The sequence below is a fragment of the Parambassis ranga genome, chromosome 17 (genome assembly GCF_900634625.1).
Source record: "Parambassis ranga chromosome 17, fParRan2.1, whole genome shotgun sequence".
NCBI lineage: Eukaryota > Metazoa > Chordata > Actinopteri > Ambassidae > Parambassis > Parambassis ranga.
Window position 1 is genome coordinate 11,066,288 of NC_041037.1, and position 16,072 is coordinate 11,082,359.

The following is a 16,072-nucleotide window of genomic DNA, read 5'->3' on the forward strand; positions in this document are numbered from 1 at the left end:
TTGCTGCAACAATAAAGGTATTAAAAATGTTGACTGGGATCTTGTAAACAGCAGGATTATCTGATATGAGCTTTATTTTTGAAAATCTCTTAATATCCTTATTATAGGCCTATGTCAAGTTTAAATGCTGTCCAATTAAGAGCATCAAATATTATTTCTAAATCACTTATTTTGGACATTAAATACAAGGAAAAATCATCATCAACTCAAAAGAGTAACACAATAGGAGAAGTGCACCGCCTCCTCCCTTCTAATGGGCCCATTTTTACCAAATCTGCAGAGAGGAGTGGACAATTTGCTGTCTATAATAGCATTGGCCAAAGGAGACAGGTTACTGAGGCGGTACAAACCCACTCCATCTGAAATGATCGCGCTGGATCAGCTGTGGCATTGCGCGTCTTCCAACCGTGAAGAACTGCGGGCTAAAGAAGCCGCTATAATTAAAGCGCTTATTGATTAGACTTCGCGCTCCTGCGGCCCCTGGACCGTGAGCCGGAGGCGCGCGGGGCGGGTCAGTCACTCTCACACAGACATTCAAATCACCTCCGAGCCAAGAGAGCAATGTCTATGCTAATGTCTATGGTAATATCGCCCCCGGTATGAGTCGATTATTGACGCTTTCCCTAAATGGACGGTTGAGCCACAATTGAAGCTTTATGTGAAAGGGTCAATAGCGAAGGAAATTGATACTGGGGCAGGAGGTCAGTTTCATTTCAGCTCCACCAGATTCAGGAAATGAATTGGGAATTACTTAGTTAATTGAAATATTAATTGGAAAGTAAATGACATTTTTCAACTCCAAGTGGGATTTCTGTTCATCCCTTGGTATTGAACAGAATATACAATATCCATGTATAGAGGCCCTGGAGACTAGATCAGAGACCCTCATTTGTTGAGGATCAACCCTCACTTATATGTTCTCTTATAACTTTGCACAGTATGTGTGTGTGTGTGCATGTGTGTGTGAAGAGGAGACAGATAAAATATAAGTCCTGAGGACAGATAAAAGTGAAGTACAGAGTGTTTGGACCAGAGAATAATGGTTGACGGCTGATGGAGCTCTGGTGGGTGCTGGAGCTGAGGGCAAAGCAGAACATCGTGCTATCAGTCCGAGAAAGGTCGGTGTATCGATTGGTCGGAGTATGTGTATGGCTCCACCATTACGTATCAAAAACATCTCTGTTCTTCCCAACACTTCTCTAAGAATGACCTCAAGTGTACTGCTCTTTACAACAGTCCGTCCCCCAGACAGACGTCCTGCTCGTCACAACGAGGCACCAACATTTTTCAGCCTCAGACATACAGCTCTCTGTTCCCAGACACCTGGCCTTTATGGAAGTTTTCAGCCCATTTTTCTTGCTTTGGGAGGAACAGAAAGGAGGCGTCTGTCTGATCATAATAATTCCACAAAAAGCTAAAATAATCTTAATCTCCCAGAATGAATCAATAAAATTCCTTGTTGTCAGATGAAGGATCAAATTAAACCTTGATCTGTCTGGAGCTGATTCTTTAATAAACTGAGAGAGCAGCTGAAATGTATTCCATCTGATGAGACAGTCGTTTAATTACTGGTCTCATTTTGCGACATGCCACTCACGTTGTGTCTTTGCGTGCAGCTGCAGCGTGTTATTTGCTTTGAGCTGTGTGCACTAACCATTGATGTGTTTCATATCAGCCTCTGCCTGATCCCACAAGTCCCGTATCAAGTGTAATAAACTGGCACAGAAAAGTACACAGAGGACAGAAACAGGATCTCACTGTGAGTAGGTGTGCACCAGTAGGTGTGAGTGCATACTGTATTCTTTCCCTCACATGCTTTGTGCATGCTGATAAAGTAGAGTAAACCAATTCTCCCTGACCTGTATGTGTAAAGGGACAGTTCACCTCCAAATCAAATAACACTACTTCTTCACTGGGGCCTGCAGAACTGTTTATCCATCTGGATTGTTTTGGTGAGTTGCAGAGTTTTGATGTATTATATATATAACTTTTATGTTTGGGTGAACTGTCCCTTTAAGGATGCCCTCATGTCCATGTATAGGGGTCAAGAATGTGCTTTTCATTCCCATTTGCGGTCGATTTTGGATGAGGATATGAGAGTCCGTATTGATTGTAATTTCCTACGACGCTACGTTCCACTCTCTAGCTTTATCAGGAGACTAATTCCTATCAGCCACGCTGTCAGCCAACCAGTAGCTCTGGCTGCTGCCCAGGACAACAACTAATGAATAAGAGAGGAACGAATAATCCAGCGAGGCATTTCTCCTCTGGCAAACAGGTTGCCACAGGGATGATAATGATGAGTCTGGGATATTGAGTGTGGAGAAGTGTGTGCGTGTGTGTGTGTGTTCAGGCCAGTCGTGTGTGTGTCTGTGTCTGCATGTATGTATGTAGAGCTGGCATAATGATGTGTAGGCTGACATGTATAATACTGCAGATTTCAGCTAATCTTTCTCTACTATACATCTCATTGTCTCTCTCCCACTTTCATTTTCTTTTATCTTTTTTCATCCAGTATATCTCTCTTTTTAAACTTTTATTTGACTCCATGATATTATGTGTTAATGAGCCTCCTCTTTTAACACATGTTGAATGCACTGTTGTTACCCGCTGTTTCGTGTCTGCGTGCACCCATTAACTATACTTTTCAACCTGCTCTCTCCTCCATCCTTCATTCAGACTTTACTTCTTGGTTGTTCTTGTGTGGTATAAAAATGAAACCACCTCATCTCCTATCAAACACAATCTCTTTGATCAAAGACGACACACTCCTACTTGTGTTTTCACTTACACTCTGCTGTATGACCCCTATAAATAACTCAACTGTGTTTTTCTTGTGTTATAACAGGAGTGTGCTGCTATAACACTAGCTGCAGAGACCCCCACCCAGAGTCTCACCTTCTGGGTTCCACAGTGTAAGCACTCCCCCTCATCTTCTCTACACGCCTTTCATTTCCTCTACACTCATCCTTGCCTTCATCCCTTCATCCCTCCCTTCATCCCTCCCCCTATCCTTTCTCCTAACATAATAATAAAGCCAAAAATCTTGAGGCAAGGCCTAGTTAGTGAAGTGATTTGTTCTGATGTTCCTTAGATTACTCAAAAACCTCAACACGGACTGCGGCATGTAGATCGATGACACGTCTCTCCACTGCTCTCCAAGCTAGTGTGCTCCTGTCAACAGTGTTTTTTATAATTGCATGGCCCTAAGGAGGAGACAAAAGTTCTGTACTGTTGCTTTAAAATTAGATTTTTACTCTGACATTACAGGAATATTTGCAGTTCCAGTTAAACTGATTAATACATGAACTTTCATAGTCGACCAACACACACAGATGTCTGTCAAAGAGCATTCATTTAAGAGAAAGAGCTAAAAATACTTCAAGCGCCTGTGTGGGTGTTTCATAGGTGTGCATTAAGCACGGCCTTGCTGAAATGTCTCTGTCATTGATGTGTGTGTGTGTTTTAAAGATTTGGGTTAAGCTGACACAGAGAGTTTCTGATAAGAATGCATTAATTGTCTGTCATTCATCCAAACCGATTTAGTATGTGTAATTTCCCCAAACCTAATTAAACATTTGATGAGATTTAGCACTTCAGTCAGCTAGCAGACTTCTCAAAGCACCAGAAGAAGTTAAAGTAGAGGCAACTTGTGGCTTTCAGAGTGAGCAGAGAGGAAAGTGATGAGTATCTATAAGGTGTTTATACTTCAGTGAGTGGTGCTAAAGATGTGCTTGTTGCATTGTGTGTAGGTCTGTGGTGAATAGGCTATTTGTCATCTATGGTTGGTGATCTCATTGTTTCCTTTCCCCACTGTGAGGCCACAGTGACTGGTGACAGTGTAGCAGGTGAGGTGGGGGAGAGGCGGAAGAGCTTGTGTTTTATAAAAGATCAAAACTTGAGCACTCACACAGACAGAGAGAGCCATCAAGACACACATCTGTGAAAAAAGACTGCTTTGTGTCGGTACTCTGAGAGCGACTCAAGCGAGACTGTTCACTCCCTGTGTAAGATAAAAGTGTCTTTGCTCGACCTTTGAGGGACAAACGATAAAGATGCAGCTTCTGGTTTTCGCCACTCTTTGTTTCACCACCTGGATGAGCTCAGTCCAAGCAAGTAAGTATATCACAAAACGGGGTTTGATTAAGACTATGATCTAAATGTTTGTCAGTGTAAATTATGGCACTAACTTTGTTCTCCGTGTGTAACCTTTTTAGCACCTGGGCGACTTGCAAACTGCTGCATCCAGTGGTCCACCACCAAAATCCCACTTCACCTAGTCATGAACTACACCATCCAGTCTGAAGGTGTCTGTCCTATCTCAGCAGTTAGGTAAGTGGTCCTCTTACAGCAAATATTACCATGTACACATGCATGAAAAGATTCAACAACATCAACTCTTATACAGTAGTATCAACATGTAGTAAAATGAAATTAACAATTCATTATCTATTACAGGTTCCACACAAACCGAGGAAAGACAATTTGCTCTGACCCTGACAGCAAGTGGGCAAAAAGAGTCATTGAGAAGGTGGACAGGAAGACTAGAACACTGCTGGAGAAGGGACAGAGTGAAGAAGGCTCAACAAGTGATATGACTCCAGTAGCGTGCACATTGCCAAAAAATGAGCCACGGCAGAAAATCAGGAAAGGAAGGAGACGGCTGAGGAAACAGAGAAGGAGAGGGAAGAAGGTTCAGAAAAAAGATGCCTGAGGAATCACATGATAAATCAGTTACCACAGCCAGCAAAGATCACTTTATTTAACTGTCCTGCTGCTTTGCATCGAGTTAACATAAATATGCTAATATAAGTTTGTATGTAAAATGAACATATTTGGTGCTTTCTTGCTGTCAGTTGCCAATAAACGATTTTCATAAAATTTTGTGTCTGTGACATGTTTAATGGTCAAATTGATATCACATTTGTCACTAAGTCCTTTACAGAAATCCAAGAGAGAATGTTATCAGATAATCTAGTTCTGAGATGTTTGGGATGTTTGGGGCCAAAAACAATGACCTCCAGTCCTTGTGTAGTAAGATGCTGTGATCTACAGGGTCAAAGGCAGCCCTGAGATCCAGTAGAACAAGTACGGAGACAAGTCTGTGGTCTGATGCCATATGGAGGTCATTAGTAACTTTAACCAGTGCTGTTTCTGTGCTGCGGTGGGCTCTGAAACCAGACTGGAACACTTCAAACAGACTGTTCTTATGTAGCTGATGAGTTAACTGACTTACAACCCACCTTTCAAGTAAAAATAAATGGGAGGTTGGATATCGGTCTATAGTTTCCTAAGAGGTCTGGATCAAGTGAAGGTTTTTTAAGTAAAGGAATGATAACAGCACAAGACAAGCTGATCTGTTCTAACAAGGAAGCGCTAGACAGAGGAAAGACTTCCTTGAGGAGCTTAGTAGGGATGAGGTCTAAGAGACATGTACTTAGGAATAAACACAAAAGAAAAAAAAACACAATTTCCCCATTGTGGGACTTATAAAGGTATTCTTAATCTTAAAGAAACCAGCACAGAAATACAGCTAAACAGTGATAACAATCTAGAAAAATGGAAAATATCTAATAACTGCAGCTTTCCACTGTGCGACTGCAGTGACGGTCCTCCATGATGACATGATAGGTGGTGAAGTGAGAGAAGGCGGAAGCAGTAGTATTCTATAAGATCAAAACCTCAGAAAGAGTCAGTACATTACTACGGTAATTGGTAAAGGCACAGCGTGCCTGCCGCTTGACAAAGACTCTTTGATTCAAGCTCTGATGTCAACTTGAACAAGCAGTGAGGTTTACTGTGTGTAAAGGTTACCGCTGAAAGTTTCTGCGCTCGATTCGGAAGAACAAACCTGAGGTGTAATATTGAAGATGCATCTCAGCCTGGTTTTAGTCACTGTCCTCTGCTTCACCACATGGGTGAGCTCAGCCCATGCAAGTGAGTATACCACAAGAATGTGTTTTGAGTTCAATGAGTAGTCTGCATGTTTGTTAGAGTATTGTTAATGGTGCTAAATCATTTTTAAACTCTTTTTGTTTAGCTCATGGACCCACAGCAAGCACCTGTTGCGTTCAGTGGTCCACCACCAGGGTCCAACTAAACAAAATCATCAGTTACACCATTCAGTCCGAAGGTGTCTGTCGCATCTTTGCTGTTCAGTAAGTGAGAGTCTAATTTCACTCAGTTTAACATACAGTAAATAAAGATTACATGTGCTCATGCATAAATTGGATCTAAATTAAGAACAGAGAAGATCCAGGTGCCTTTTTTATCTGAGAACTTGAAGCAGCTCAGTTGGACTTGAAGGCATTTCACTGCTCCTCCAAGCACCTTCACTGGATGATGAAGCTGATTGAAGGAGCAGTGAAACGCCTACAGGGAACTTTAACAAGTCCCACTGACCTGCTTCAAGCTCTTGGATATGTGCATAATTAGAAAGTTAAGTTAGGGTTACTATGCAGAAATCTGTTTATCATAGTAAAATGTACTCAGACCCTGTTGTTAAGATGTTATTGGCGTTGTCAATTTCAGGTTCCTGACAGTGTCCGGAAAGACCATTTGCTCCAACCCCAACACCGACTGGACAAAAAAAGCTATTTCGAAGGTAGACGAGGAGAGGAGAGTGGCATCAACAGCTATTACCCCAACAGCATCCACATTGCCTAAAACCACAACAGGACATTCCCCAACGATAACGCAGAAATGGAATGAGACTACAGAGCAAACACAACAGGCGAGTGAAAAGAAGGCCACCAAATCATGCTCAGCAAGTTAGAAGAGTGGAGACAAGAATGAAAAGGGGAGAAAAGAAAACACAGAGTTCAATCAAAGTTATCACCTGTAGCAAATGCAGCTTTTTATTTACCGCACTTGTCCTGCTATTTTGCATCAAGTAAATAAACCTAAAACAAATATAATACAAATATATGCTATATATGATCAATGTATTCAGTTTGATGAGCTTTGTATCTGCAGTGTGTGGCTAATAAAATGTTTGTGATCATGAGACATAATCTCTTAGAAAAGGTTCTGACATGTATCTGTGGTTCTTAGTAGCTGTGGTCTGTTTACACATAGTGTGACAAAAACACAGGAAGGAAACCAGCACAGACATACACCTAAACAGTGACAACAAACCAGATAAATACAAAGCACATCGATGCATGCATGCAGGCCATGTGTGACCTTTATAGTATTTTGGCAAGTCACAAACTGTTGCAATCAGAGTTGTCTCAAGGCATTGTACAGAAACCCAGAGCCTTTTAACAGGAACAAACCTTGAGCAGGACCGGGCTCGTAAAGGAGAACCATCCTGCTGATAGCTGGCCGGGTGATGGAGGAGAAGAAAAGTAGACAGGACAGAGAGGATGAAGAAGAAAGAGGAACTAACATAAAAACTGACCCCAACTCTGGGCAGGAACAGCCCCTATCCTCAGTTTCCTTCTGGTTCCACAATGTGTTTAGCCTCTCCACTGTGGTCACACCTTTTTTACAAAGCCATCTTTTGAGTTTCATCTTGCAGTAGTACATTATCCACAACAACCGCCACAGAAACAAACTGGTTGGAGAACTTTTTAGATGTCTTTGTGTTCCACCTTCACCTTCTAATTTGTCTCCAGTCAATATCTGATCACAGAAAACAGGAGTAAATTCAGTCAAATAGCAAATCCCAAATCAAAATAGAACACCACTGCCTCAGGACTTTAATAGTGATGTAATTAATAATGTGTGTCATATTACTGCTTTTCTGCTTCAGAGCTGCTTTGGTTTATTTATAAACGCACACATCACACGTGCTGTGTGTAGCTGCTTTCACCTACACTTACACTTCTCTGACATCGACTCAAGCACACAGAGAGTGTGTATGAGTGATCCAGACAGTTAAAGTTTGTGCTGAAAAGTGTTTCTGCTCAACCTCCAAGCCGTCGTTCTGAAGATGCATCTGCTTCACCTTAAGCATGAGCTCCATCTAAGAGAGTCAATACACCATAAAGTCTGTAGGGTGTGAGATAAATCGATTAAATCTGCCTTTATGTTTTGACTTTAGTGTGAGACTGTTGTCTGAAAGTGTCCAAAATCTATTTTAAAATGATCAGAGCTTACAGAATTGAGCATTTTTCTGAGACAGTGTTTGGAAACCTATACCAGCCCTAATAGTCTGCAAGATGCTTTATGTTAACTATATCCTGTGGTTATAAAGATGTGTATACATCAAATTAAAGAATATACATATGCAGTTTGTTCTTTTCATCAAGGTTTGTGTCGTATTATACATGAACTACAGAACTTGGTTATATTTAAGTAACTAATGTGGGTTGGGTCACTGTTGTCATGGTAACCATAAACTGTCATAAGACTCAGTTTCTTGGATCTTGGTGGTCTGGCTCTTCCTTTGAAGGCTAGTGACACTGACTGGTGTTTGTGTGTGACACAGTTGGAGTGAGGCCATCTTGATTGTGCTAGCAGTAAGTTACATACACTCCTTCTGCTCCCTCATACCTTAAACATATTCATGGAGATTGTCATCATTTGGTGTACTGAGAAATAGTAGGTAGTTTTTTTTTTAGGGTTATCAGTTTGAATATATCTTTGTTTTCTCTGCATATTACCAGACATCTTTTCAGCCTATTTACTGTGACGCACACACCGATACCACAGAAACACAACACAACACTTTTGAAACTGTCCAAAGTCAAAAGCAACAGAACACAAAAAAAGCTCATACATGTCATTTTTTGCTTCTGTTGCAACTTCTGTGATGTGCTGCATGATGCAAAATTGCATCAAATCTTATATTTAATATTTAATACACGAATCTCTACATGTTCTGTCCTCATGGGAACCTGCAGAAAAGTACCATTTGTATGATATTATCACACTTTTATCTTTTGTCACTCAAGGCTGTGTATGGTTTCATTTGAAACTGTGGGTCTGCCATACCACAGTAACCACCACATCCTGAATGCTCAGTTGAGCAGGTGGTGTGTATCTCTGACAGTGTATGCACCGGGTGGTCCAATTCAGCAGAAGAGTATTAGTGGTCTTGTTTCCTCTCTTCTTAGAACATACATGCGACAAACATTTTTTACATGGCAGAAATGATAGAAGCCACATACATTTTGGGGTGAAAGAACACCTTCTCTTATAGGAACATGTCACAAACACGTTCATACAACTGTGTTAAAGATCACTGTGTTGAAAGTAAAAGCTGTCACAGGTAGATATGAATCCATAGATAATTCCCCAACAGCACTCTCATTGGCTTAGAGCATTTCAGCATCATTCAGCTCGTTGTTTTGGTCTTATTGCTTGATGCTTCGATTCATTTGCTGGTGGAACATTTAAAACATTTTGCCTGATGTGTACATACTACACATCAAATGTATGCTGTTAGGCAAAAAAATTTTCAAGTCAGATTTGCACTTTGATTCATTATGAGGGCATTTAGTCAAGTCAGTCTCAGTATCATGCTCTGAGGTTTATTTTTACTTTCAATTGTGTCAAAAAGTGTCACCAGTACAAGACGCAAAACATTTTCCTTTTCAGTCATGAACACCCCACATATGTCATCCACTCCAACCTCCTGTACCTACCCTTCTTGTCATTCATTAGTTTGGAATGGAAGTGCCACACACATTGTGTAAGTAGGCATGTCACTAGCAACACACTGATACTGACCATTTAATGGGCAGATATCTTGGGCTGTCACAATGTCATTTAGGTATACGTCTGGAGATTAGCCCTTATCCAAAATCAGCACTTTTATGTCTCCATGCCGTCCTTAAATAAGGTGGTTTTGGTCCTTGTGAGGCCGTCTACTGCAGGGCCAAGTACAGTCTGTGGAGCAGTGCAGAAGAACATGAAACACAATTTTCTCTGTTTTCTTCTCACGGTGAGGAGTCTGTGGTGAAAACTCTTTTTCCTCCTTGTGGAAAGAGAAGAAAGGTACAGAAAGGTCACCTGGAGGTGAATAGCTTGGCCCAAGTGGGGGTGAGAGGTGTGTATGTTGTTGTTAGTTTTGCTAGACTGTTTTGTGTGTTTTATACTGAAAATTTGTTTTTAACCTAACTTTAAAATCAAACTGCCTGAACTGTAGTGACTGAACCTGTTGACGATGATATAAGCAAATATGATGATGAAACACAGCTCAAGAGGGAACTGAGGGAAACCAGCAATAACATATAGATTACCATGGGGTTACAGAGCTTTGTCAGAGTCCTATGCTTTATGATGTTGTGCACAAAAATAACAGAATACAAAAGTCTTAAGATTTTAGATTATATTCACAACATTTACATAGCATAGTCATACAAAGAGCAACAGCAGGCAAGAAGTGGGAAAAACCCATTACACTGTGGTTGGAGGCTTCGAGCAAATGGCGAATCAACCTCAAACTCTCTCCAGTCTCAGCCCCTTTAACCTCCCCCAGCTGTAGCACGCTGGTGCAAGGCTGTACTTTCTCTTTCATCCCACACACAGTCAACGTTTTCTTTTGACAAGTTTTTTTTAAATCACACATTATTGTGGTGGCACCACCAAATGATGGAAACCGAACCCCCTAAACTTCCACCTGCTGGTCAGCGTGAAACCCACCATGTCACACATAGTCACAGTGAGTGGAGGTGGAACATGGCGGCCACTGGAATGGGTGAAAATAATCAAACTGACTCACTCACGTCCATTGAAATGAATAGACTTTTGATTAAAGAACGATTTGTGATAGGGATGACATTTTAATCAGTGGTTTAAATTATGAATCACGAGAGACGCTGTGGTAGGGTGAGAGAACAGCTCTGACTGACACTGTGTCTATTAGTATATTTCTTAATGTTTCATCTCTCAATCATAGACACAAAAAATCCCCAAAACGACAAATTTAACATCATTTTATAGAATAAAATAATCTGCTGCAGATATTATTATTATTATTATTATTAATAATAACAACAACAACAACAACAACAACAATAATAATAATAATAGTAATAATAATAATAATAATAATGTTCAATCGAAACAAGCAGTACATAGGCTGTTTTTATTCACTGCAGTGCATTAAAGCATACAGATATATACATGTCTCTATAAAATCTAACACATTCAGGATGATGTGCTGCATTTTGTTGACCTGATAGAAACAGTAATATGAATATCTAATGAATATATATGAGCATATAGTCTGCAGTTTAATGTTAAAATGTGGTCTAAAGTCCTTTTGTTAGCCTTCTTTGACCAAATAAGATGTTCAGGTATGCCACTGTTTTCTGTAGACGAACAGGGGACTGAGGCCTGTAACAGTTGCACAGAGAACATTTTCTGTATAAGATGTGCACATGACATTTGCAGCATCAAAGATGTCAAAAAATGTTCCCATGCAGCTTCTGTGGATGTGAGTGGTGCCCTCGCATCTAATCTGCAGATTACTCAATCAGGTCATCTGGAAAGTCCAGTGCAGTTATAGTGTCAAAACACACTTTATTCTTCTCTCATTAACATTTAGAATATCTATGTTAAATCATATAGGCCCTTTAAAGAGTATTACTGTAGGCTTTGGTAAAAAAAGTGCTATCTACATACTGCTTATGTACTTCTTAACACATTAGCATGGTATTTGTTTTGTAGTCTTTTTCTGGAGATGAATCACAACAGAAATGAGATTAGGAGTCCAGATACTCAACAAAACAAAAATGAAGCAAACATAACATTGAAAGAATCATTTTATTTAAAAATGTGTGTTATTTACATATTTACAGTGATACAAAAGATTAGATAATTAAGTTCTTTTTAATTATAATGTGTGTATAAAAAACAAATATGTCTTTGTAGCTTCTTATACTGTAGGAAATAAGAATACATTCACAGTCTGTAGAACTCAAACAGTTATAGTATGAAGGACAGTCCTGGCTTTTTTAGGTTGAACGGTGCTGTCCTTGTGTGTGTGAAGATAAATGCCAGTTCTTTCCGTCCAGATAGGCCATGCTGGTCTGAGCCCACATTCTTCTTGGGTCAGTGCAGATTCTCTTGCCTCTCAATGTGATGAATCTATTGATAATCATAACGCAGAAAATACACAGTCAGTGACGTGCTACAGGAAATCTCGAAAAGATTTGATAAAACACAGACAATAGTTCTATGGACTTACACCACTGCATGTATGGGGCACGTTGGTGAGTTTTGTTTGTAGTAATTCTTCAGCAGGTCTCGGTGGATTTGAGTACTTGTAGTTTTATGACAGCAACTTGCAATCCCACCTTTGGATAAAGACACAAGATTGTAACACCACAGTCATCACAATAAGCTGAGGATACATCATAAACAAACTAAATACACATGCACTGATACCATTCTTACCTTGAGCTGAGACAGCAGATGCCATGATAGTTATAAGCAGAAGTGAGACGAAGCAGAGACTTGTCATCTTGTCTGTAGCTACAACAGGTATGATGTGTAGTCTGCACTTCAACCCCCTTTTAAGACCACTCAGACGGTTGACATTCATATATGCCTCTTACAGGCTGAGCATGCACCCACAGAGAACGCTCACGTCTGGAAACAAGCGTATAGTAACTTCCTCCCACAGCACACAGCGCATCGTGGCCCCTCCACTCACACTCCCTGCTGGTGGTCTGAGGGTGTCAATACTTTTTCCACTCCAGGAAGTGGTCTTTGCATGTATGATTTAAGGCAATTTAAATTACTTTATGGAAAATGCTGTGAACATCTAAATCTTTATAGTCAATGAAAATGCAACTATACTTCAGTGTTTTCTTTTTAACTTCTCTTTAACTTCTTTTTAACTTCCTTCCACTACACAATTGTATTGTATAATTATCTTTGAATTTTAGTATGATATATGAAAATATTGCGCTAAAATAAGGCTCATGAGAAAGAAAGAGAAAACCTTTAATGTAGCTGCATAAGTCATGGTGAATTCCTAACTGCCTGTCTTACTTTCTAGCACGGAAGCTTAGGTTTTTGAGGTGACTGTTTCTCTATGCTACTGATGCTGCAGTACTCATTTCTGCAACCACACTGTATGCAAAGAGGCAAAGTACATCAAGTACCCCCACCCCTGTTGGCAATTTATAAACAAATGTACACTCATATTTACCTGATGATGCTCCGTACTGCTGAAACCCACAGTGTTTGTGGTCACTCACTCTTTCAAGCTGCAAGGTAAGACGAGCTTTGCCAGCAGAGACATTTGTTAGACGAAGTTAGAAAAGCAGGCAGGAGTGAATGCATTTGTTACTGAAGCCACATTTATAGTACAACCAGACTGTAAGGCCTTTACAGTGCACAGATATTGGCAGTATTTTTTCTATGCTGCTGTAAAAGTTTGCTAAGTGATGCTAACATTTACAGGAAAAAAATACATTTGAATTTGCATTGTTTAACTCAGAAATAAGACTAATATTAATTTTACTATTTAATATTCACACATGAAAAGGAGTTTGTGTTTTCATGGTTAAAACCTGTGTAGGTCTGAGAGATGCTGACCAACATTTCATGCTGCAGGGGTTGAGGGTTAAGTCGAAGGGCTGCAGCAAAGCTTTAAAAAGTGCATGTGGTTCTGAAAGCTGTGTATCTGTGTATCTGTAAAGCCTTTTGTACAAGGATGCCATCTTATATCTGCTGCTCTTGCACTTTGGCCCATATTTAACACGCTTCAGTGACTGTTTGATGCTTCAGGAACCTCGAGCCAGCACCAAGCTCAGTAAGACTGCATGTGCTGATAGTGCAGCATGGAAGAGTCGACAGCATCACCAGAAATCATCACTGATTCCCCGTCACCTCTGTAATGTCACTGGCCGCCTCACTGATAATCATGTGTTTGTGTTTGTTTGTGATTTCAAGCCTCGATGTTGCATGTCTAATTTCTTTAAAGTGTGAACTGTTGTGTGATCTGATTGTCTGACTTAAGAGCTCCTGCTGAGAGTGGCACTGCCCAGAAACATAAATAAATTAGTACATATGGTTAGATATGGAGATAAGGACTGTAGGTTTCCCACCTATAGACACCTGTTCTAAAACATAACAACATCACCAACTATGTAACTTTTTCTCAATACATGTATCACATACTTATAAAAAGGCATATAAATATAAATGCATTCAAAGTCTGGGAAACAGTTGAAGAGAAATAGGCTTGTCACTTTGAATAGTGCAGAATGTGTAAAGTTCTTTTTGTCGTCGGTTGTTTTGCTGTTGTTGGTGCTGTGAGGAAGATTGATGTTGCTGTGGCTGGTTCTGTCGCTGTTCTCCCAGGGGACTGGACTGAAATGTGTGATGTGTAACAGGTGTGTGTGAAGATAAATGCCAGTTCTTTCTGTCCACATAGGCCATGCTGGTCTGAGCCCACATTCTTCTGGGGTCAGAGCAGATTCTCTTGCCTCTCAATGTGGTGAATCTATTGATGATCATAACGCAGAAAATACCCAGTCAGTGACGCGCTACAGGAAATCTCGAAAAGGTTTGATAAAACACAAAGACAGAATAGTTTTATGGACTTACACCACTGCATGTATGGGGCACGTTGGTGAGTTTTGTATGTAGTAATTCTTCAGCAGGTCTCGGTGGATTTGAGTACTTGTAGTTTTATGACAGCAACTTGCAATCCCAGCTTTGGATAGAAATATTTGCACCATTGCCAAAATGAAATCAATAAAAAAAAAAGGAAAAGGAAAAATGCTCTTGTATAAAAATATATTTGTTGCTCTTACCTTGAGCTGAGGCCGTGGACGCCATGATAGTTACAAGCAGAAGCGAGCTAAAGCAGAGACTTGCCATTGCGTTGTCTTTTGTATCGCTGAAACAGATCGGATGCGTTTGCACTGGAAGCACTTTTTAAGACCTCCAACACCACAGTCAGTATTTGTTTATAATATTTATGGTAGTTGAGCTTGTAGCACCCACAGAGATGCCCACGGCTAGTACTTCCTCCCACAACCCCTTAAACAGGGCGGTCCTTGTCCTCCTCACTAAGCTGCTAGTCTACACATCATTTATGCCAAGTCGCCATCTTATATCTGCTGTTCTGGCACTATAGACCCAGGCTAACACACCTCAGTGATGATTTGATGCCTCAGAACCAGAAGGGAGCTGTGCTCATGCTGATAGTGCAGCGTGGAGCCGTCCACAATGCCGCCTAAAATGATCACTTCCAACATTCCATCTCATGATGTACAGCTAAAGGAGAAATATCCCTCAGTTAATCAGATTACAAGTCTTAAGTGAGATAAAATATATTCATCCTCCGCTGTAATGCTTCTGTAGAAGTTAAAGTCATTAGGGACCGATGCTGCTGTCACTCTATTGCTTTTAAAATGACAATGTAAGAGCACATTTTTAGAAGGGTCCATTAGGTTTAACTGATCCTGTCTTCAGTGACAGTCTGTTATTACTGCAGGAATAATAACTGATATGTTCTGGCACCCAGAGTTAAGGTCTAGATAGTATTGTAGTATATTGTCCAATCATCCAGCAGCAAGATTAAGATAATGAAATGAAATGAATGTCTGAATTGTTGAATTTGGCTTGTCAAATACACTGAACTGCCTTGGTGTAATATGAAACCTTGTGAATGAGATGCAGGATAAAGGGGAACTCTTTTTCCATTCACAAATCAGCATTGGTTTTGCAATTTCATCTTCATTTTAGCGAAGGCGATCACGCTGTTCATGCTTCCTTCCTCATTTTATGGAATCATTTCTGCTTTTCATTGAAAAGGAATTTTCACTCAACATTCAGAAACATCACATCCAGTAAAGCCATGTGGTCTGTACCTCTCTACCAGCTGAAGCTGCTGTCAGTGGATGCTGGCTGTGTAAATCTAGTCTGTGGGTGACAAATAATACTTAAAATGAGTAAAAAATAAACAAGTGAAGAGGAGAAACCGTCGACTCAGTGAGCTGTTTATGTGATTATAACACTGTACAGCACAAAATATTCTTATATTTTTATATTTTTCTGCAGTTGTTTAAAAAGGAAAATATCACAAGATCACTGTATAAAGTGCAATGTCTGTTTTCCTGCACCTTCTAAGATGAACTGTGTTTTATCAGGATTCTTT

The 16,072-nt window shown here is 40.2% G+C and overlaps 1 protein-coding gene across 1 annotated transcript; it reads left to right on the forward strand.

Annotated features, from left to right (window-relative positions):
- The first annotated feature begins 3,857 nt into the window (after positions 1–3,857).
- On the forward strand, positions 3,858–7,006 carry LOC114449677 (uncharacterized). Its single transcript, XM_028427497.1, has 6 exons — positions 3,858–4,116; positions 4,218–4,332; positions 4,459–4,708; positions 5,871–5,937; positions 6,041–6,158; positions 6,532–7,006. The coding sequence occupies exons 1-6, from the start codon at positions 4,056–4,058 to the stop codon at positions 6,773–6,775; spliced, it is 855 nt and encodes a 284-aa protein (XP_028283298.1). The 5' UTR covers positions 3,858–4,055; the 3' UTR covers positions 6,776–7,006.
- Positions 7,007–16,072: the final 9,066 nt, after the last annotated feature.